Source organism: Staurois parvus, unplaced genomic scaffold (assembly GCF_062004578.1).
Source record: "Staurois parvus isolate SC_StPar_1 unplaced genomic scaffold, SC_StPar_1.0 ptg000051l, whole genome shotgun sequence".
Lineage (NCBI taxonomy): Eukaryota > Metazoa > Chordata > Amphibia > Anura > Ranidae > Staurois > Staurois parvus.
This window is the reverse complement of record NW_028317847.1, coordinates 6,352,987-6,377,698: the sequence shown is the minus strand read 5'-3', so window position 1 is coordinate 6,377,698 and position 24,712 is coordinate 6,352,987. Positions and strand designations below refer to the sequence as shown.

The window sequence follows — 24,712 nt, the reverse complement described above, 5'->3', positions numbered from 1 at the left end:
GAATGTCTGCCGCAGTCCCACTATAAGTCGCTGATCGCTGCCATTACTAGTAAAAGAAAAAAAAAAAATTATATAGGGCCAGAGAAGGGCAATAGACTAAAAGCAGTTTTGTCTATTGCAGCCTTTCACAATCTTAACCCCAAAAGGAAGCTTTGAAATTGTTTTCAGGTCTCAGGGAACCTCTAGTGAGGACAGTCCATTGGGAGTCATTGGGAAAATCTCTCTTTTTTTGGTGGTGGGAAGAATGTCTCCTTACAGCGGTGACCATGCAGGAAGGACCAGATGGGAGGTCAGCTATAGAGAGCTCAAGGAACCCCTAGTCACACGTGGAGGTACTCTAGGGTTCCAAAGATCCCTAGTTGAGAAGCCATGGTCTATAGACTACTGGCAGCTGATCTTTCTTCTATTACTGACTTACGAAGTCGGGATCTCAAAAAACAAAGTTGCATACCAGGAGCTACAGTCTCAAGCTTAATTGCAACAGATTATAGACTACACTGTCATCCTCATCCACTGAGATGTATTGTCCAACCAGCAGACTGAATTTTAGAGATCTCTGTACCTGATCAGCTGCAGGGGTCCTAATGGTAAAACTGGTGACTTTGCTCTCTGGCTGGCCTTTGGTTATAATTCCACATCTTATGTCCTTTATAATGTGGTAAAGGCTTCACAAATATATCTCTACATAGACTATACATCTCTGATAGGAGCTCAATACACCCCCGTCATACAAAGACATGAATAAAGTCCTGTGTGACATCAAGTTGGTGAGTGATGAGCTCCATATTGGTGCTAAACTCCTAAGCACAAGCAAATACAGCCAATGTTCCTGCACAGCACAGCCCTGACTTTATCCTACTAGTGTTTGGAGTTTGTCCTCCTATGTTTGGAGGCGACTGGTGGAAAAAGCTGCTCCACCACTTACTGAGTTGAGAGAAACTGCATAAACGTTCATTGCTTCCCAAAGATGTGAGAAACATGGACCACAGAGATGCCAGACTATCAGAAATCAAATGGTAGACAATCATCTAATCTTCTGTTGTACTCACAGTAACATTCTTCAAGCACTCTTCACAAGTTCTTCCGGTATAGAAGCCACATGCTACAAAGACACAAGAAAATAAATAAATGTGAAAAATAAGAATCAACAACATACAACTGCATTAATTCTGCTTATGGCAAGAGAAAAATAAAAGTAAAATAAGCGACTCTATAATAAAATTACCTAAACATCAGGATATATGGCATTGATACTTTGGGGGAAATTGATTTTTTTTCCCCCCAGAGAATACAAATCTTGCATCGGTGAGCCTGGCCCTTTACGTTGATGAACGGAGCGAAAATATTACACACTGTAACAAATAATGGTGTGGTTCATACTTACTACCCTCAATGTCCAACCCTGGCTGAGAACAAAACATGCTGAGGGTGGAGTCACATCTGGTGGGAGTAAAGATGCAATGAAAGGCAAGTCTTTTTGGAAAAAAAAAAAGGTTTGGAATCGATTGGACTCCTGGCCACCCTTTAGCCCTAAGGGAGTGCCACCAGGCTCCTATCAGCCCCAAGATGCCGAGGGAGGTTGCCACCGGGCGCTGATCAGCCCCGAGGTTGCCCCCCCCCCAGAGCCCTGAGGGCGCCCCCCCCTTCAGCCTCAAGGGTTGCCACCAGGCGCCGATCAGCCCTCAGGACGGGCCCCCCCTTGGGACTCGAGGACGGGCCCCCCCTTCAGCCTCGAGGGTTGCCACCGGGCGCCGATCAGCCCCCAGGACGGGCCACCCCTTCGGCCCCCAGGACGGGCCACCCCTTCGGCCCCCAGGACGGGCCACCCCTTCGGCCCCCAGGACGGGCCACCCCTTCGGCCCCGAGGACGGGCCACCCCTTCGGCCCCGAGGACGGGCCACCCCTTCGGCCCCGAGGACGGGCCACCCCTTCGGCCCCGAGACACCTGAGGATGACTGTTAGCCATCATTGAACTCAAAGACTGAGGACAACTACTGGGAGGGGGGAGAGGCAGTTCTACTTTGAAAGCAAATATTGCAGTGAAACTTTTTTTACATTTTAAACTTTTAGTGGGCAATAAATTTTACTTGATGAAAACCAGGATATTTTTTACCATGCTCATAATGACAAAATCAAACTAGTTTGATTACAACTGCTGAGCCATGCTCGCTTTTTTTTTTTTTTCTTTTTTTACACACATGCCCTCCACATTTCCTTCCATTCAGTTTTCTTTGGACCCAAAGTAGGCAAGCCTACCCTATGTTGGGATGTGAAAAGGGTCACAATGGTCACTATACTAAGAAAGTGAAAGGCAACCCTGAAAACCAATAACACCCAGCAGACATTCTAGCCCTTCCCTGTTCTACCCGAAAAAAAAAAAAAATTGTAGCTGAAGTTGAGCCTTGAAAACGCACTCTCTCCTCGCTCACTACCTGTAATTAGCACACAGTCTAAAAATTAATAGCTGGTGTGAAACAAACTCCTCTGACGGATATGAAATGTGTTGACAATTTAAAAAGATTGTTTTTCCATACAGAGACAGGTTATAGAGCGAGCAAATTACATCAGGCTGAATTATAAACCTAAATCTCCGGCTAAATGCTGGGAGGGGAATGTAATACTCCCGATTTATGGGAGCCGCGCAGAAGGTGCAAGATCTGCCAAACACAGGCTATGCGCATTTACTGTGAATTATAACACTTTATAAAGCCGTTCTCTACAGAATGAAGGAGGACAAAAGATTGTAACATTATGCAGTAAACCACCATGCAAGGCCTGAGAAGAACAAAAAAAACATTGAGAGAACCTTCAGACAACGTGATAGTAGCAATTTCAGCGTCGGGGGGGGGGGGGGGGGGGGAAGATTAAAGGGTTCTGTTGCAGTTCACCGGTAATTCTTTAATGAAATTAGTCTCTAATCTTCATATGGCAAGGACATTGTTACAGATGAAGTCAGCAACATACTGAAATATAGTACCTAGAATTGTGAGAGTACCTTATAACTGTAAACAATTTAACCACTTCAATACCGGGCACTTTCATCCCTTCATGCCCAGGCCAAATTTTCAGCTTTCAGTGCCGTTGCACTTTGAATGACAATTGTGCAGTCATGCAACACTGTACCCATATGGCATTTTTATCATTTTTGAGGCAGATAGAACTTTCTTTTGATGGTATTTAATTACCACAGTGTTTTTTTTTTATTTTTGCTAAACAAAAGGAAAAGACCAAACACTTTGGGGTAAAAAAAAAAAAAAGAAAAAAAAAAAAGTTTTGCAAATAAATAATGTTTTTTCTTCACTGATGAGGCTACACTGATAAGGTGGCAGTGATGATCAGGGCACTTATCACCAGTATCCTGGTTATCAGTGGAAATGAGGGCTGTCAAAGGATTGCCAGTTATTGACTTTCCTTTCCTACACAGTGACCGTGCTGGGGAAAGGAAAAGTCAATAACCACCATTTGTTCATGTGATCAGCTCTGATTGGACACAGCTGATCATATGGTGAAGGGCCGCCATAATTGGCCCTTTACCTCAATCTGTGATCACAGAGCACATTCCAAACTAGACACCCTCCCAGAACAAGACAAATGCGCTGTAGCCATCTTTCGGCATTAGCGCGGTCGACAAGTGGTTAAAGTGAACTTGCACAGGTTCCAAACAAAAAAGGTTTTCAGAGTTTTTTTTTTTTTTTTCAACAACTACAGCCTGAGAAGAAAAGCCTGTTCCCCGCCAGCATGTTGCTGAGAAGGACCCTTACAGTCCGTGTGGAAGCACTAGTCTTTCTGCAGAGCCCCAACACACTCTCTGCTGATTCAGACCTACAGGCATGGCCAAGAATATTGGCGCCCCTGTATTTCTGTCAGATAATGCACCACTTTGCCCAGAAATTTGTTGCAATTTCAAATGTTTTGGCATTATTGTGTTTATTTCTTTTGTATTGAAATGACACAAAAAAGTGGTGAAACAAAAAGTCAAATCTGACACATTCCACGCAAAACTCTAAAAATGGACTGAACAAAATCATTGGCACCTTCTCAAAATTGTAAGAAATAATTCCATTCCAAGTTTGTGATGCTCCTGTAATTTGTAATTGACAATACAGAAATCACACCGGCAACCAGTTAAAATGGTGAAAAACTGACTCAGCCTGTTTAGTGTGTGTCAGCTGGAGGATGGAGAAGAGAAAGAGCAACAAAACGTTCAGACAAATTCAAGCTGACCTCCAGGTACAACTGTGTCAGCTCGCACTATACGTCACCATCTGAATGAAAAGGGACGCTATGGTAGGAGACCCAGGAGGACCCCACTGATGACACAGAAACATAAAAAAGCCAGATTGGAGATTGCCAAAAAACTTACCTGAGGAAGCCAAAATCCTTTTGGGAGAATGTGCTGTGGACAGACGAAACCAAATTACCGCTTTTTGGTAAAGCCCATCATTCTACTGTTTTCAGAAAAAGCAATGAGGCCTTTAAAAGGAAAGAATCCAGTCCCTACAGTCACACATGGTGGAGGTTCACTGACATTTTGGGGTTGCTTTGCTGCTTCAGGCACTGGATGTCTTGACCGAGTGCATGGCATTATGAAATCTGAAGACTACCAAAGAATTCTGGGGTGCAATGTAGGGCCCAGTGTCAGAAAGTTGGGTCTGTGTCAGAGATCATGGGTCTTACAGCAGGACAATGACGCAAAGCACACGTCAAAAAGCCCTCAGAAATGGTTTCAGACAAAGTGCTGGAGAGGACTGAACTGGCCAACAATGAGTCCAGATCTCAATCCCATAGAGCACCTGTGGAGAGATATCAAAACAGCAGTTGGGAAAAGGAACCTCCAATCTGAGAGGCCTGGAGCAGTTGGTGAAAGAAGAGTGGTCCAAAATTCCAGCAGAGAGGTGTAAGAAACTCATTGATGGTTACAGGAAGCCATTGATTTCAGTGATTTTTTTCAAGGGGTTTACTACAAAATATTAAATTGACGGTGCCAATAATTTTGATAAGTCCATTTTTGGGGTTTTCTATGGCATGTGTCTTATTTGGCTTTGTGTTTCTCCACTTTTTTTTTAGAGCCATTCCAATACAAACAAAAGAAAAACATAAGAATGCCTAAACATTTGTATTTGTAACAATTTTCTGGCCGAAGTGGTGCATTATCTGACAAAAGCAGGAGTGCCAACATTTTTGGTCATGACTATAGCTCTGCAAATCAGCAAATCTCATGCTTCCTGCTTATTGAAGATCATTACTGCTGTCTTATCAGTAGGCATGTCAGACTTCTTCAGAGTCTCCACTCTGAAGCATGCTGGCAGGGGACAGGCTTTTTTACTCAGGCAGTGGCTTCTCTATAAAAAAAAAAAAAATGAATAGTTTGCAAACCTTTTTTTTAATGCACCTGGAATGAGCTCAGCCCTTGACTTGGTTTCTTGGGCTGCCACCAACTTTACTACTATACCCGCTGCAGTAGAGGCATGTAAACAAACTCACAGTCACTAGTGAAAAAGCAGACTGCCAGCGGATCACTTCTACATTGTGCCCCCCAAACCCCATCTGTGCGGTGATCAATTACAGCACAAGTTTGGCAGCAGGCCCCAGCCAGTGATTTATAGCCGGGACCCACTAATTGGCTGTGTCCAAACACAGTGCCACTATGAGCTTCTGATCACCGCCAGTAAACGCATAGCATCTATAGCGGCATAAATTCCTGTATACGCTATAACTTTAGCACAAACCAATTAATATACACTTATTGAGATTTTTGTTTGTTAGCATGCATTTTGCAATGTAGCTGAATACATTTTGGTCTAAACTTATGAAGAAATTTGATGGCTTGATTTTTTTTTATTAGAAATGCCTTATAACAAAGTGAAAAATATTTTTTTCCTTCAAAATGTTAGCTTTTTTTCATTTACAGGTGAAACTCGAAAAATTAGAATATCGTGCAAAAGTTCATTTATTTCAGTAATGCAACTTAAAAGGTGAAACTAATATATGAGATAGACTCATTACATGCAAAGCAAGATAGTTCAAGCTGTGATTTGTCATAATTGTGATGATTATGGCTTACAGCTCATGAAAATCCCAAACCCACAATCTCAGAAAATGAGAATATTGTGAAAAGGTGCAATATTCTCGGCTCAAAGTGTCCCACTCTAATCAGCTAATTAAGCCATAACACCTGCAAAGGGTTCCTGGACCTTTAAATGGTCTCTCAGTCTGGTTAAGTAGGAATCACAATGATGGGAAAGACTGCTGACCTGACAGTTGTGCAGAAAACCATCATTGACACCCTCCATAAGGAGGGAAAGCCTCAAAAGGTAATTGCAAAAGAAGTTGGATGTTCCCAAAGTGCTGTATCAAAGCACATTAATAGAAATTTAGGTGGAAGGGAAAAGTGTGGAAGAAAAAAGTTGCACAAGCAGCAGGGATGACCACAGCCTGGAGAGGATTGTCAGGAAAAGGCCATTCAAAAGTGTTTGGGACTTTCACAAGGAGTGGACTGAGGCTGGAGTCAGTGCATCAAGAGCCACCACACACAGACGGATCCTGGACATGGGCTTCAAATGTTGTATTTCTCTTGTCAAGCCGCTCCTGAACAACAAACAATGTCAGAAGCGTCTTACCTGGGCTAAAGAAAAACAGACCTGGTCTGTTGCTCAGTGGTCCAAAGTCCTATTTTCTGATGAGAGTAACTTTTGCATCTCATTTGGAAACCAAGGACCCCGAGTATGGAGGAAGAATGGAGAGGCACACACTGCAAGATGCTTGAAGTCCAGTGTGAAGTTTCCACAGTCTGTGTTGATTTGGGGAGCCATGTCATCTGCTGGTGTTGGTCCACTGTGTTTCATTAAGTCCAGGGTCAACGCAGCCATCTACCAGGAGACTTTGGAGCACTTCATGCTTCCTTCTGCAGACGAGCTTTATGGGGATGCTGACTTCATTTTGCAGCAGGACTTGTCACCTGCCCACACTGCCAAAAGCACCAAAACCTAGTTCAATGACCGTGGGATGACTGTGCTTGATTGGCCAGCAAACTCGCCTGACCTGGGGCATTGCCAAGAGAAAGATGAGAGACATGAGACCGAACAATGCAGAAGAGCTGAAGGCCGCTATTGAAGCATCCTGGTCTTCCATAACACCTCAGCAGTGCCACAGGCTGATAGCTTCCATGCCACTCCGCATTGAGGTAGTAATTGCTGCAAAAGGGGCCCAAACCAAGTACTGAGTACATATGCATGCTTATACTTTTCAGAGGTCCGATATTGTTCTATGTACAATCCTTGTTTTATTGATTGCATGTAATATTCTAATTTTCTGAGATTGTAGATTTGGGGTTTTCATGAGCTGTAAGCCATAATCATCACAATGATGACAAATCACGGCTTGAACTATCTTGCTTTGCATGTAATGAGTCTATCTCATATATTAGTTTCACCTTTTAATTTGCATTACTAAAATAAATGAACTTTTGCACGATATTCTAATTTTTTGAGTTTCACCTGTATATGATAGAAAATTAAAAACCAAGTGGTGATCAAATACCAACAAAAGAAAGATCTATTTGTGTGAAAAAAATAAAATAATATATAAATTTTGTGTACAGTATTGCATGAGCAAGCAACTGCCAGTTAAAAGTAGTGCAGTAAATAGCAAAAACAAATGTCCTGGACATGAAGGTAAAATCTTCCAGTGGTCAAAGTGGTTGTAAATTATCATTTAAAAAATAATAATAATTATATATATTTATATAAAATATACATGTTACAGTAACCTACAATACCATTGCACAGAGTGGCCCCCAAACCTTCCCTTCTGGGATCCCTTGATGATGCTCTCAGCTACTCCTCTTCTCTGTGTACCCCCATAGTAAACATCTGTCCTCAGACACACACAGCGCGGCTCAGCCCCATCCCACATCGCTTGACTGGCAGCAGCAGGAGCCAATGACTCCCACTGCTGCCTCTGTGTCCTGTGAGAAGATTGAGAGAGGGCCGCTGCAGGCAGACAGCACTGGACTGAAATAAGACTCAAATAGGCAAGTATAAAGGGGGGAGGTGAGGGGGCGATACAACTGACAGCCTAAAGATTTACTGATGCTCAGGGGGATCTGGGCTTCCCAAAATGGCAGCCTCCAGCAAGTAGAAACAGGAACAATGCTGGAGGCAATTTACAGCACACATTAGCAAGGAGCATACATCCCACAATAATATTTATGCTACCAAATTAAAGAACAATATTTATCAAATTATGTGTAGAGTTCCATTATAATTCAAGGAATGCATTAAAGGAAACAATGTCCTGCCTTTACAGCCACTTTATAAACCAAAAGGGAGGTCTCTGTTGGGGTATATATATTTAAATCTACAAATCTTTCTTTCCAATATAATCACAATCTGGAAGAGTATTTAAAGTGTGACAACCATGTCATAATGCAGCAATAACACAAAACATGAGATCACCAGAAATCACTATACTTTCCATTTAAAGTCAGAAGAAAAATGTACTTTCCAACTTCCTCATACACAGTATACTTCTTGTTACATAAAAACACATGAACATTAACAGGCGTACATAGGTACGGTTTTATTTCTGTGCACACAAACAGATGATGTTTTTTAGATGAGGTGTAAGAGCCCCATTCCCACTAGTGCATTGTGCTACCGAGCGTTACCCCAAAACAGAAGAAATTGGGGCTTTATGTGTATTGCCGTTTCATTGTCAATGGCACCCCAACACAGACAATGCACTATGTATGGTCAGTATCATTAATTCTCTTCTTCTCAGCCCAGGTCATCGTGGACCATCGTGGACCACCCCCCAGCCTGTGACTGGACAGGAGACGCTGCACAGTGATAAGATCCTCTCTCTGCTCTCTCCTCCTTTCAGCATGCTTCTTGTCAGCACATGAACGGATTGGTTCATTGTGCTGTATCTTCCTCTCACACTCCAATTCAGCTGTACAGGGACTGCAAGGGGCTGATACCAGGAGCATACACACAAAAAAAAAAAAAATGTATTGCTCTAATAATTACAGAGCTGCATTATTGTGTGTCTTAGATCTGCCTGGAGTTCAGGCTTTAACCACTTCCTGTCTTTAAAACGGCCAGACAGGAGCGCTGTTGATGCGGGGGGACGTTTCTAAACATCACCCGCATTCACTGCCTGTGCGTGCTGCCCGGGAGTGTGCGGCACAGCGATCCGGTGCTCGCTGTGTCCGGAGCACCGATCGCTGTACGGGACCTCTGTGTGAAGTCCCGATTCATGTGATCACTGATTGCCCAATCAGTGATCACATGAGCAGTAGTAAACAAGATGTCACTTCCTGACATCATTGCTTACTACGTGTGAAATCTGTGAATGATCACAGAGGTCACATGGTACAGGGCTATTCACAACAACCTTGTACCATGTGACAAGCTGTGACCAATCACAGCTCTCACAGTATTTCAGTATGCAGCCAGAGAGAAATAGAAGTGATTGCTTTTACAGCCTTTATGGGTATGAAAGCAATCAGTGTTAAAAAAAAAAAAAAAAAAAATCTTCATCACACTATGGTGACACTGTACTGCTAGGGTGACAGTATGTTAAAAAAAAAAAAAAATCTAAAAAAATTTAATAAAATTTAAAAAAATTATAATTTTTGGTTATAAATTTCGTTTTTTTTTTTTCTAAAAAGATAGCTGAATACATTTTGGCCAAGATTTATGAAAGAAAGATTATCTATTTGCAAAATTTTATTAGAAAAACACTATCACAATTTTTGGACTTTTTCTTTTATATAGCAAAAAAATTTAAATCCCAATGGTGAATAAATATAACCAAAATAAAGTTTTATCTGTCTCAAAAAAATGGTAAAAAATTCGTTTGGGTACAGTGTTGCATGACCGCGAAACTGTCATTCAAAGCGTGATAGCACTGAAAGCTGAAAATTGGCCTGGGCAGTGAAGGCGGTGAAAGTGTCCGGACTTGAAGTGGTTAAAAGTGACATGACACACATTAAAGTGGCTTGTGGTTTGTTCAGCGTCAGTATTCCCATTGTAAAAGGCCATTTGGCTGTAAAGAAAAAATAAATAAAAATAACAAAAAAAAAATCAGAGTCAGGAGGCAGAAGGATTGCCTCCTGAATACATGTCAACTGAGTTTGCGCCACTCTCTGAAAAGTGATCCCAAGCAGGACACTTTTTAGTCAGGTGTAAATATACCCCATCACTGGGGGTGGGCAAACCCACAGGTAATGGTGGCCATACACGGTTTGATTTTATTAGACACTCAATGTGTGAATCGATTAAAATGACAAAAATCTGCAGAAGATTGAAGAGCGCTAACTTCCCTTACGATCGATTTAGACTGCATTTAGATTGGATTTGATCAATCTAAGTCGATCGACCAGGGTGGAAAATTAATCAATTTGCATCGATTGGAATCTCTCAGATACATTGTTCATGAATAAAACTGCATTTCGATCAATTGATTATGGGATTACATGATGGAAGAAGAGATGTGATTCATAACTTACAATCATAAGCTATATAGCAATTGTATCTTAACTTTCGCTCAAAATCCACTTCCCTCTGTGTGGCACGTCTACTGGATGCGCTGTTGACTATAGAGGGATTATTCGATCTACTGTATTCATCTAATTTACCTATTTACAATTCACAAATCTATCTCTCAACCCCCCATCTCAGTCTCCGCCCGAATCACACACCTGCTGAGCGACATATCAGACTGGATGTCGCTCCACTTCCTTAAACTGAACCTCTCCAAAACCGAGTTTCTTGTCTTCCCCCCAGCCCGGACCCCACCCCCCATTGACTTCTCCATCACATCCAACAACGCCAATATCAAACCCGCCCTGCAGGCCAGAGTACTTAAGGTCATTCTGGACTCCAACCTATCCTTTCAGCCCCAAGTCCAATCTTTAACAAACTCGTGCAGACTCCACCTCCGCAACATCGCCAAAATCCGCACGTTCCTAACTCCAGAAACCACTAAACAGCTCATCCACTCCCTCATCATATCACGACTCGACTACTGCAACTCCCTCCTCACTGGCCTGCCTCGCCGCTGGCTATCCCCGCTTCAGTCCATCCTGAATACGGCTGCCAGACTCATTCACCTTTCCAACAGCTCCGTCTCCGCCACCCCCCTCTGCCAATCCCTCCACTGGCTTCTGATTGCGCAACGGATCAAATTCAAAATCCTAACGCTGACGTACAAAGCCGTCCACCATACTGCCCCGAACTACATCACTGACCTAATATCCAAGTACCGCCCAGCACGCACACTCCGCTCCTCACAAGACCTCCTTCTCCCTAGTTCCCTGGTCTCCTCCTCCTATGCCCACCTCCAGGACTTCTCCAGGGTGTCACCCATCCTCTGGAACTCCCTGCCCCAACCCATCAGATTATCACCTACTCTCCTCTCCTTTAGGCGCACCCTGAAAACCCATCTCTTCAGGGAAGCCTACCCCCCCCCCCCCCCTGCTAACTTGCCGACCTCCTCCACTCTTCCTACCACCCCATCCCCCACAGCTATCTCCTCCTGTGCCACCATCCCCTCCCTCCTACATTGTAAGCTTGAAAGAGCAGGGCCCTCGATCCCCTCATGTTTTGCATTGTATTGGTATTGTTCTGTCACATGTTCTGTCCCGCTTTGTAATGTACAGCGCTGAGCGAACTATCGGCGCTTTATAAATACTGTATAATAATAATAATAATAATAATTTATTGAAGCATGTTGGACCACCATAAGTCTATCAAAGTGCAAATATTCGGTGTACACTCACATACTAGGAGCTGCATACTCTGGGTATTTTTTAGAATCTTTAAGATGAAACTAATACCCCGCGCTGTGCACCTCACAAATATTACCAATCAACGCCAATTCTTGATTTGGATCAGCAAGCCTAGATATAAATTATTCTGAAGAGAATGAAACTTAAAACTAGTGAAGCATAATATTGACTTTAGGCGGCTCCTTTTGTAAAGTTTAAAGCATACTTGGATTTTAAATTATTTAAAAAGAGAAAAAAAAAAAAAAACCTTTACTTTCTTTATTTTATCCCCAATAACCGACATAACTGCCGGGGCTCCAGCCAAATATGTCAGATGAATAATCACCTTTAATAACCTCGGTGTTACTGCCTGCACTGGTACGAAGGCTAATTCAGCTCATGCGACTGCTCGCTTCAATGGGTAATAAAGAGATTGCTGGCCCGGCTAGAAATGGATATAATACGAGCCAAACATGCCTGAAAATCTCAAATCTTTATACAGTTCATAAATTCTTGGATATGTTCAATGCCGGCCACAACGATCGGGCTTTTTAAAGTACGTTTAGACAGATTTTAAGGCTGGCTGGACACCAAGGCATTTTTTCCCCTCCCATGATGCATGTTCATGCATCATGACGCTGAAACTAATGTATAACTAGAGGTAAACTAGAATGGCGAGGTATTAAAGCCCCCCCCCCCCAAAAAAAGCCTGGTTTTACTGCTGTCCCCCTTAAAGTACAAATATCGGCAAAACTTTTTTCAATTTTAGATAGCGTTAGGGAGGGTTATAACCCCTCTCAATTTTTTTTTTGCCATCTGTGTACAATTTTGGAGATTTGCCTACACTTCCTGTCCCATAGCCACACAGGAAGTGAGTGGAATTCCCTACAAATGAAGGGAATTTTTGGGGGGCACCCAGAACTAGTGTCCCCATTGCAAAAATTCCCTTCTATTACTTTTCTGGGGACAACCCAAAATTTGGGATTTTCTTTGACTTTCACTTTCTTGATAATAGTAAACAGGACAAATAGAGAGGGTGAATCTCCCTAATGGGTGTACAGACAGTGGTAAAACCCAACAGGTGTACTAATCCATCTCCACTCCATCCTAAACTAAAAAAAAAAGAAAAGTTTGCAATATAGCAAGCAAGCAATATAAAACCCAATATCAAACATTTATTATATTGCAGCTTACCATTTGATGTGATGGCTGCATTAGTTTTCTTTTTTTGCTTGCTTTCTTCTATTTTCATCTGGTGATCCAGCCAGCAAGTCCGTTTCCTTCATCCAGACTGGGGGCATTCTAGTACAGGAGATGTGTTGCTGACCAGATTCCCAGGTGAAAACAGTGAACCCCCCCCCCCCCAAAAAAAAACAAACAAACAAGCAAACACTAATGCAGCTACTGCATCTAATGATTGTTATGCTGCAATATATTACATTTTAGGTCTGGGTTTAAAACAACTTTAGTTTGAGGTTACTAAAAAAAATAAACATACATATTCGCCCATGCTGCAGCATCACTGTGATGCTGCAGCTGTCCTCCACCAGCTCAGTTCTCAGTCTTCTTGGAGCAGAGAGTGAGGACTGCCAGTCGCCTTACTTTGCTCCTCTAGCGCTCACTGGAGCACCGGGCTAGAGAGGGGGTGGCAGCAGCTTGCTTACACTCTCAGTCGGATGCTGAGAGCCGGAGCCAACTGCCAATCAGGCAGCTGGGTGGATCCTGACTATATGGTCGGGATCCTTCTAGAGCCTGGAGTTGCTCTGTGACATCAGCAGACAGTGAACGTTAGCCTGCTGGCAGCTGATTCTGGGTCACAGGAGAGCACAAGTGCATTCCTATGAGCTAAAAGAGAAGTATGACATTAAAAAAAAAACAAAAAAAACAAAAAACAAAAAGCTTTGGTCATACTTCTCTTTTAAAGGAAATTCCCCTATTTGCCTTGTTTATCATTACCACCAAGAGTGAACGTGAAAGAAAAACCACAAAACTTTGGGTGGTCACCAGAATAGAGGGGGAAGTCCCTTTGGAGGTATTTCCTCTCAATTGCTGTTGAGGCTATGGAGAATCTCCCACATGAGACACAGAGAAAAAAAAAAGAAGAGAAAAACGGCTGAACATGGGAAACCACAAGCAGATGTCAACAACCAGCAGGGAGCTCCGGGTCACCACAGAATGAAGGGGAGCATAGCTCTGTTTTAACCTCCTCGGCGGTCTGATTCTTTCCGATTTTTTGTGCTGAAAGCGGTACCATTATTTTGCATGGAAATATGTAGTTTTTTATTGTAGGCTGTAATTTTTAGGAATAACTCACTGAAATCTGTCCGAACAAGAGTCTAGTAAACATCTCGGGTATGATAAAATTTGAAACACGAAATCATAAATTATAATTTAATAAATAATCATAACAAATAATAATATAATAATAATAAATTTAATTCAATAATATAATCAAACCAAAAACACTGAAATTTGAAATACAGAGGCAAATTCGCACATCGCTGAGCAAAGTTGCAAAATCGTTTTCAGTGTCTGATGACGAATTTCCCCCACAAATCATTATCACTCAATTCTGCAAGTGGTTCTGATTTACTATCGCTGTTCTCTAGCTGATCTAAAACCACTTTTGACCTAAAGGGACGCTTTTTGGACACCATGGACTTTTCTAAGTTTCCAGGCAGAAAGAACAGTCAAAATGCAGGCAGGGCGCAGGACAAAGCACTCGGGACAAAATGTATGTGAAATGCATTTATACAGGAATGTTATACTATGTAATAATCATTTTTAAAAAAATGTCATTTTTTTAAAATTTCAAATTTGCCGCCGGTTCCGGCGCCCGTACGTCCCGACGTCACAGGGACCGGAACACGGAAGCCGGCATCGGCCGGAGGAGATGGCCGGGGACGCTGCAGGGGACGCATCGCAGGAGCGAAGGACAAGGTAAGCTCTGCAGGGACCCCCTGAGCAACGCCGCATGGTAAGCCCGAGTGTAGCACGGGGTTACCGCTCTTGGTACTGACATTTTACCCCGAGCTACACTCGGGAATACCCCTAAGGAGGTTAATGAATGTGTTGCGATTTCAGTGGAAACCACATAAAAAAAATATGAAAAAGGTGCAACGCCAGGCTCCAATGCTGTATGTTATGTGCGCTATCGTGCTGTAGTGTCATTCACTTTGCACACCAAGTGCACTAAAGAAACGCAGCTGCATTTCAAGTATTGCAGCACACCACAATGCATGGGAGCACACTAAAAATTATGCATTACCACTCTATTCATTTGAATATGCGCCCATAACGTAGAACTAAAGGGAAAACGTTTCTATGTATTTTGGATAGAATAAGGGAGGGTTATAGCAAAAACAAAAATAACTGCTGTGTTACCCGTGTCCTATTGGAGAGATTTCCCTTCACTTCCTGTCCCATAGCCAAAAAAAGAAGTTGGAGGAAATCCTTCCACAGTGAGAGAATCACTGGTTGTCACCAGAATTAGTGTCCCCGTTGGAAGATTTACCCTCCATCACTGATCAGGTGACAACCCAAAATTTGGGATTTTAGTTGACCTTTACTTTTGGTGACAATGATAAACAGGACAAATACAGACAGTGAAACTCCCCAACAGGAACACAGACCACAATAATAACTGACAGGGTTCTAATCCATATATATATATATATATATATATATATATATATATATATATATATATATATATATATATATGAGATCACAAATGGCGGTACATACCAATCAGAGCGGCCCTTTACCAGGTGACCAGCTGTGTCCAATCACAGCTGATCATAACGTAAACAAGAAATGCCAGTTATCGGCAGTCCTCTCCTTATGCTGACAGTGCGTGAGGAGGTGAGTCAGTAAGCGGCGATCTACACAGGGGGACATCTACACTGATAATCAGTGCCCTGATTATCAGCGTAGCCCCATCAGTGCCATCTTTCAGTGCCCATGCTTCCTCAACAGTCCTGTCCATCAGTGCAGTCTCATAAGCACACATCAATGAGGGAAAAAAAATCACTTATTTACAAAACTTTATAAACCGAAAACTAAGAAAATGTTGTTTTTTCGTTTAGCAAAAAAAAAAAAAAAAAACCCAGTGGTGATTAAATACCACCAAAAGAAAGCTCTATTTGTCTCAAAAAAATGGTAAACATTTTGTTTGGGTACAGTGTTGCATGACGGCACAATTGTCATTCAAAGCTGAAAATTGTATAGGTAAAAGACACACAGTGAGCGCTCTCAAAGAAACAGTAGCTGAACATCCAGGATAAACGCATATAAAAATCCTCAGTAAAACATATACATATAAAAAGGCAGTGCTGTAAAATGATCAAATCATGCAAATCAACACAATAATAGTCCTTAAAAGGTGCTCATTAATTCCTAGTGCCAATGGAAAGAATGCAAACTAACCAGAAGCGCATATAAAATACGCATGTGTATTTTAAATGCGCTTCTGGTTAGTTTGCAATCTTTCCATTGGCACTAGGAATTAATGAGCACCTTCAAAGCTGAAAATTGGCCTGGGCAGGTAGGGGATATAAGTACCCGGTAAGTGGTTACACTAATGCACCAGGCAGCCAGGGTTTGAATGGGCCCTCAAAGCTTTCAATGGCCATTTATTGCTTTTGTGGCAGTTTGCAGTTCAGGTGCAGAATAAGGTGAAAACTAATGCCCCGTACACGCGATAAGAAAATCGTATGAAAAATTTAGCGGAACCACTGATGGAACGATTTTCTCTTCGTTGATGAGCAGGATGTTTTAACCAATAACGATATTGTGAACAAAAAAATCTGGTTGAACAGTAAAAAATTTTGACGTTTCGCATCTGAACAACCGATTTTCTATACGGTGGTATGACGGTCGTACGAAGAAAATCTATGAAGCGCTATCACGCATGAGCGGAAACAGAAGATGACCCGGATGTTTATGTCCAAGGAATCTTCGTAAACACGAACGAAAAATCCAAATGTTAAAAGTCGATTGGCCTAATGAGATAATGAAAGCAGAATTCTGCAGATTATATTTTATGTATCACTATTTATGTATATAGGTCATGTAATAAACGATATTATACTCATTGCTGGTAATTGTTGTGCATATCGCTCGTTCTGGCCGGAAGGGCGTGGCTACAAGGTCACACGCACACCGCATCACTTCCACGGAAGACGTCAACACTACGTATTGCCCGAACAATTTTTTTAGATTGGTTAATGTGGGCCACGATTTCGGCCAACGAACGAACGCCTCTCAGCAGTCGGATGACCGATCGGTCGATTATCTAATCGTGTATTCCCACCTTAAGTCCTGGTTTTCAATCTGTCAAATATGCCGCTGATTTTAGTCGTACGAAGCAGTAGCCAATCACAATGAATCACTGCTCATTTCTCACCAACTTCCACCACTGCAAGGACTCCCAGAGGGCCAAACAAATTTTTCCCCCCAGGCAGATTTCAAAGCATTGCAAAGCGGAAAACACACCTTACACATACCTATGCCTCGATGAACTGGAGCTGCAGCACTCTACCAGGAGTTGTGATTTCAGAAATCAGAGGAAAAAGGTGCAGATGGGTTATGTCTGCCCTAATGCAATGCGCTTGAAATTGAACCCCCAGGCTATTCCGATACTTCTCACAAGTGTAAAAATCTGTTTTGCTAGAAAATTACTTAGAACCCCAAACATTTTTTTTTTTTTAAGCAGAGGTTCTAGAAAATAAAAACAAAACAGTTCACTCTGTCAGCTCCTGCGCACTGCTTTGCATGGCTTACAGTAAGTGAAGCGCACAAACAGTAAAACACACGCTGCACAGTTAACCCTTTGATCGCCCCACGTTATCCCCTTCCTGCCCAGTGCCATTAGCACTGATCACTGTATTGGTGTCACCGGTGATGTCATTGACACCAAGTCAGTTCCCCCCAGTATCAGAATGCCCATCACAGTCCCGCTATAAGTCGCTGATCGCCGCCATTACTAGTAAAAATAAAAATCCCAGTATATATACTGCCATTTGTAGACGCTATAACTTTCATCTAAGTCAATTAATTTACACGTATTGGGATTTTTTTTTTTTTTAGCAAAGACATGGAGCAAAATATATTTTGGCCTAAATTTATGATAAATTAGTTTTAAATTTTTTTTTACTGGACATGTTTAATAGCAAAAAGTCAAAAATATTATTTTTTTCTCAAAATTGTCAGCCTTTTTTTTATAGCGCAAAAAAATAAAAACCGCACAGGTGATCAAATACCACCGAAAGAAAGCTCAATTTGTGGGGGAAAAAAAAAAGGACATACATTTCATTTGGGTGCAGCGTTGCATGACCGCACAATTGTCACTTAAATTAACGCAGTGCCGTAACAAAAAAAATGGCCTGGTCAGGAAGGGGGTAAATCATCTGGAGGGCAAGGGGTTAAAACTGCGCACCCTCGTGGAACAGCACCAAACTTTGGTACTTATTAAATCTCCATAGGTGACACTTTATAAGCCTTTACAGGTTACCAGTTTAGAGTTACACAGGTCTGGTACTAGAATTATTGTTCTCACTAGAATGTTTGTGGCAATACACGTGTATGCAACCTGCGTATGCCTTTATGAACGAGCACAGAAGGACAGGGGCGCTCTATTTAATAGGTTTTATTTTTACAATCTCTCCTCCCCCCCCCCCCCCCCAAACTTTATTGCTACCACAAGTGATGAACAACATCCCTTGTGATAGCATGGGCAGTGACAGGTACTCTTTACTGAGACATATGGGGGTTTATTTACTAAAGCTGGAGAGTCCAAAATCAGACTCCCTTCTGCATAGAAACCAATCAGCTTCCAGGTTTCATTGCCAAAGCTTCATTGAACAAGCTGAGTTTAGAAGCTGATTGGTTTCTATGCAGAAGGGAGTCTGATTTTGGACTCTCCAGCTTTAGTAAATAAACCCCATGGGGTCTATTAGACCCCAGATCTCTCCTCTGCCCTCCAAAGCATCAGATCAAACCAAGATCGGTTGGATCTGATGCTTGCTTAAGCTGGTCATGGCTTGTTTTTAAATGGGACAAACTGGAAGTGGAGAAATTCTCGCTGCTTCTGGCTTCGGTCACAGGGAGGAACAACATCAGCCCTTCTCGCTGTGTCTCAGGACCCAGATGCCGGACAAGAAACATGTGACCTTCACTTCTTTGAGTTATGTCTATCGGTTGTTTGTTAGAAATGGAGTGGAAGTCACATGATTCCCGTCAAGTGGAGCTCCAGTCTGCAGCCATTGGTGGTTACATTAAAATTAATTATAAAAAAAAAAAAAAACACCCTTGCCTTACCAGGCCACCCAATCACATGGGAGTAAAGGCACTGCCCGTAAAACAAGTTATCCAGTGGCTTCTTACCTACTAGGATCACATTTACACTGAAGGGAATTGCCGACCCTAAAAAGTGATTTCACCCTTCCAATCCAGGGACGTACCGGAGCTCACTGGTTAGCAAGTGGTAGTAAAACTAAAAGCAAAACTCTTTAGTTTTCTTTTTGGATGGAGTAAGGTAGGGTTTTTTTGCCATCTGTGTCACATTGGGGAGATTTCCCTTCACTTTCTGTTCCATAGCCAAAACAGGAAGTGAGAAGAAATCCCTGATTGTCAACAGAACTAGTGTCCCCATTGGAAGATTTTACCCTCTATTACCATTTTGGGAACAACCCACAATTTGGCATTTTCTTTAACTTTCACTTTTGAGGATACCAGTAAACAGGACATAGAGAGAGAGGATGAATCCCCCTAATGGGTGCAGAGACAGCCATAAGAAACATAATGAAGTGTATGCAGAGCCAAGGGATGGGAAATAAAACCTCAGTCTGGGTTATATTACTGTCTGTGTCCACTGGGGGAGGGGGGAAGACACACATCTGTCTTGGTGACTGCGGTAACTTAACGCCTAAGGGTAAAACAAATCTAAACGCCTAAGCACAATTTTGAAACGTTGACATGTGTTAGTAAAACCGTACATATCACCACTACTTTGTACATCCAGGTGAATTATACCTTGTTTTTTCAGGACAAATTGGGCTTTCATTTGGTGGTAAATGGTAATGGATATCTCCTGACTTTTTTTTTATTATCAAAGGAAAACTGGCCCAAAATAGTAAAAAAAAATAAAAAATTTATATATATTATATATATATATATATATATATATATATATATATATATTTTAAATTTAGCTGTGTGTTTCTTGTCACTACCATCAAATAACCCAAAATAAATTCTCCAGCTCTTGACGATCGCAACGATACCACATATGTGTATGTTATTTGTTGTACAATTGCAAGAAAAAGTATGTGAACCCCTTGGGATTACGTGGAGTTTTGCATGAATTGGGCATAAAATGTGCTCTGAACGTCATCTAAGTCACAACAATGGAAGAACACAGTCTGCTGAACATAATACTACACAAACATTAGATGTTGCCATGGTTTAATTGCACATAACATGTAAACATTCACAGTGCAGGGAGGAAAAAGTATGTGAACCTTTGGACTTAATAACTGGTTGACCCTCCTTTGGCAGCAATAACCTCAACCAAACGTTTCCTGTAGTTGCAGATCAGACCTGCACAACGATCTGGAGTAATTTTGGACCACTCCTTCACAAAACTGTTTCAGTGTAGCAATATTCTTGGGATGTCTGGTGTGAATCGCTCTCTTAAGGTCATGCCACAGCATTTCAATCGGGTTGAGGTCAGGACTCTGACTGGGCCACTCCAGAAGGCGTATTCTGTGCTGTTGCAGCCATTGTTTTGTTGAATTACTTGTATGCTTTGGGTCATTGTCCTGTTGCATCACCCATCCTCTGCGGAGCTTCAGTTGGCGGACAGATGGTCGTACGTTTTCCTGCAAAATGTCTTGATAAACTCTGGAATTCATTTTCCCATCAATGACAACAATCCGTCCAGGCCCTGAGGCAGCAAAGCAGCCCCAAACCATGATGCTCCCTCCGCCATGTTTTACAGTGGGGATGAAGTTTTGATGGTGTGCTGTGCCTTTTTTTCTCCACACATAGTGTTGTGTGTTCTTCCCAAACAACTCAATCTTGGTTTCATCTGTCCACAGTATATTATTATTATTATTATTATACAGTATTTATAAAGCGCCAATAGTTCGCTTAGCGCTGTACATTACAGAGGGGGACAGAACATGTGACAGAACAATACCAATACAATGCAAAACATGAGGGGATTGAGGGCCCTGCTCTTTCGAGCTTACATTTTGCCAGTAGTGCTGTGGAACATCCAGGTGCTCTTTTGCAAACTTCAAACGTGCTGCAATATTCTTTTTGTACAGCAATGGCTTCCTCCGTGGTGTCCTCCCATGTACTCCATTCTTGTTTAATGTTTTCCTTATTGTAGATGTGTCAACAAAAATGTTAGCATGTGCCAGAGATTTCTGTAGGTCTTTAGCTGACACTCTGGGATTCTTCTTTACCTCATGCAGCATTCTGCGCTGTGCTCTTGCAGTCATTTTTACAGGACGACCGCGCCTAGGGAGAGTAGCAACAGTGCTAAACTTTCTCCATTTGTAGACAGTCTGTCTTACCATGGACACATGAACATCAAGGCTTTTGGAGATACTTTTGTAACCCTTTCCAGCTTCATGCAAGTCAACAATTCTTGATCGTAGGTCTTCTGAGAGCTCTTTTCTGCGAGGCATGGTTCACATCAGACAGTGCTTCTTGAAACCAGTAAACCCAAAACAGGTGTGTGTTTTTTAAGGGCAGGACAGCTGTCAGCAACACATCCAATATCATCACACTGATTGGAGTCAAGGTTGGCTCACTCCTGGCTCCAATTAGCTCTGGGAGAAGTCATTAAGCTAGGGCCTCACATACTTTTTCCTCCCTGCACTGTGAATGTTTACATGTTATGTGCAATTAAACCATGGCAACATCTAATGTTTGTGTAGTATTATGTTCAGCAGACTGTGTTCTTCTATTGTTGTGACTTAGATGACGTTCAGAGCACATTTTATGCCCAATTCATGCAAAACTCCACGTAATCCCAAGGGGTTCACATACTTTTTCTTGCAACTGTACCTAAAACACATGGACATTGACACGAATACCAAAATTTTGTTTTTTTTTTTTGTTTTATTTTAAATCCTGACCTTTGACCCTCAACTTTTGACCCTGACCCAAATACTAACCCTGGCACTGAACTAGATCAAACCTTGATCTAGGTATTTTATTTATCTTTTTTTTTTTTTTTTCTACAAACTTTTTCTTTCCCTCTATGCCAGGAGTTAGAGAGATACAATCCTATATTGTAAAGCGCTGAGCAAACTGCTGGCGCTATATAAATGTTGTATAATAATAATAATAATAATCTCTCTCCTCCGATTGTAAGCTCCCAGGATCAGGCCCTCCTATCCTTCTTGTATTGAGCTGTATTGTCTCCCTTTATATTGTAAAGCACTGAGCAAACTGTTGGCACTATATAAATCCTGTATAATAATCTCTCTCCTCCGATTGTAAGCTCCCAGGATCAGGGCCCTCCTATCCCTCTTGTATTGAACTGTATTGTTGCTGTATTGTCTCCCGTTATATTGTAAATCGCTGAGCAAACTGTTGCGGCCCCACGGAAAAAAGCCCAGTTCTGTGAGGCCGCATATTTGTGTAACGATGGCGTCAAGCTGTCCATACACGTATAGATTTTCATCCAAGAATTTTCGTTTCAAGAATATTCGTTTGATTTTCTAATCGTTAGTGGGGTCAAATCCATGTTCATTTTCAACAGCAGCGAAGGGAAAATTCGAAGGGGCAGGAAGGAAAACTCTCGATTAAACACATTTTCGGCCAGTGTATGCGGTTATCGCTCAGAAATGATATTAGTTTAAAAGTCGAATGTTAAAAGCAAAAGACAATCTTTGAACATTCATTCAATAAATGTTCAAAGAATTTTCATACGACTTTTCTTACGGATATTCTCGTCTGAAAATCTACACGTGTATGGCGAGCCTTAGACTAAACAGGAAAATGCTAAATGCAAGGAGCCAGGGGAATCTATCAATGGGGACACCTGTTACAGTGATGACTAGGACAGACCTTCTTAGGTTGGATGTTTCCTCTAACTTCCTGCTGTGTCTCCAGGACAGGAAGTGAGGAGAATAATGAACAAGCAGTTTAAACCTTCCTTATTGTATCCAAATCTATGTGTGACCAGCATAGAACTCCCAGTAATGAACACTGTGGGGTATTTACTAAAAACTGGAGAGTGCAAAAACTCAGGCTCACTTCTGCATAGAAACCAATCAGCTTCCAGGTTTTATTGTCAAAACTTAATTGAACAAGCTGACGTTAGAAGCTGATTGGCTCCCATGCACAGCTGCACCAGATTCTGCGCGCTCCAGTTTTAGTAAATCTTCCCGTGCATGTGATATAGAGCTCTCAGTAGTGAACAGTGTGGGGGAGATTTACTAAACCTGGAGCACTCAGAAGCTGTGCATGGCAGCCAATCAGCTTCTAACTTCAGCTTGTTCAATTAGCCCTGGTTCACACTGAATGCAACTTTGAAATCATGCTACTTCACTTGAGGCAACATGATTTCATAGCCACAAATCAGTGCGATTTGTACCTCCGATTTCACTACAGCTTACAAAGAAGAAGAAGGACGAGGACAAGAGCAGGATCTAATTTTTAAACCACGCTACTTCAAAATCGTACTGATTAGGACAGTTCTATAGAAATACATTAGATGCGACGTCAGGTGCGATTTGTAAATGGTCAGTGTGAACCAAGGCTGATACCTGGAAGATGAATGGGTTCTCTGCAGACCTGCACCAGACTTTGTACTTTCCAGGTTTAGTAAATAACCCCCAGTGTGTGTGATCAGTATAGAGCTCCCAGTACAGAACACCGTGGGGGAGATTTACTAAAGCTAGATAGTGCACAAATCAGGCGCACTTCTGCATAGAAACCAATCAGCTTCTATTAGGCTTTGACAATAAAACCTGGAAGCACTCTCCAGTTTTAATAAGTAAACCCCCTCTGTATTTTACCAGTATAGAGCTCCCAGGACTGAGCGCCGCCCGCGTACGACCGGCGCAGAGCTCCCAGGACTGAGCGCCGCCCGCGTACGACCGGCGCAGAGCTCCCAGGACTGAGCGCCGCCCGCGTACGACCGGCGCAGAGCTCCCAGGACTGAGCGCCGCCCGCGTACGACCGGCGCAGAGCTCCCAGGACTGAGCGCCGCACCCGTACGACCGGCGCAGAGCTCCCAGGACTGAACGCCGCCCACGAACGACCGGCGCAGAGCTCCCAGGACTGAACGCCGCCCACGAACGACCGGCGCAGAGCTCCCAGGACTGAACGCCGCCCACGAACGACCGGCGCAGAGCTCCCAGGACTGAACGCCGCCCACGAACGACCGGCGCAGAGCTCCCAGGACTGAACGCCGCCCACGAACGACCGGCGCAGAGCTCCCAGTACTGAACGCCGCCCACGAACGACCGGCGCAGAGCTCCCAGTACTGAACGCCGCCCACGTACGACCGGCGCAGAGCTCCCAGGACTGAGCGCCGCACCCGTACGACCGGCGCAGAGCTCCCAGTACTGAACGCCGCCCACGAACGACCGGCGCAGAGCTCCCAGTACTGAACGCCGCCCACGTACGACCGGCGCAGAGCTCCCAGGACTGAGCGCCGCACCCGTACGACCGGCGCAGAGCTCCCAGGACTGAGCGCCGCACCCGTACGACCGGCGCAGAGCTCCCAGTACTGAACGCCGCCCACGAACGACCGGCGCAGAGCTCCCAGTACTGAACGCCGCCCACGTACGACCGGCGCAGAGCTCCCAGGACTGAGCGCCGCACCCGTACGACCGGCGCAGAGCTCCCAGGACTGAGCGCCGCACCCGTACGACCGGCGCAGAGCTCCCAGGACTGAGCGCCGCCCACGAA

At 43.0% G+C, this 24,712-nt stretch overlaps 1 protein-coding gene across 1 annotated transcript in view; it reads right to left on the bottom strand.

Moving 5' to 3' along the window:
• The window catches only part of LOC149470211 (pituitary tumor-transforming gene 1 protein-interacting protein-like), a 99,175-nt gene that overhangs the window by 72,196 nt on the left and 2,267 nt on the right, over positions 1 to 24,712 (bottom strand). The window contains exon 2 of the mRNA XM_089666415.1: positions 1,050 to 1,102. Coding sequence (XP_089522541.1) covers positions 1,050 to 1,102 — 53 coding nt within the window. The remainder of the gene's footprint in view (positions 1 to 1,049; positions 1,103 to 24,712) is intronic.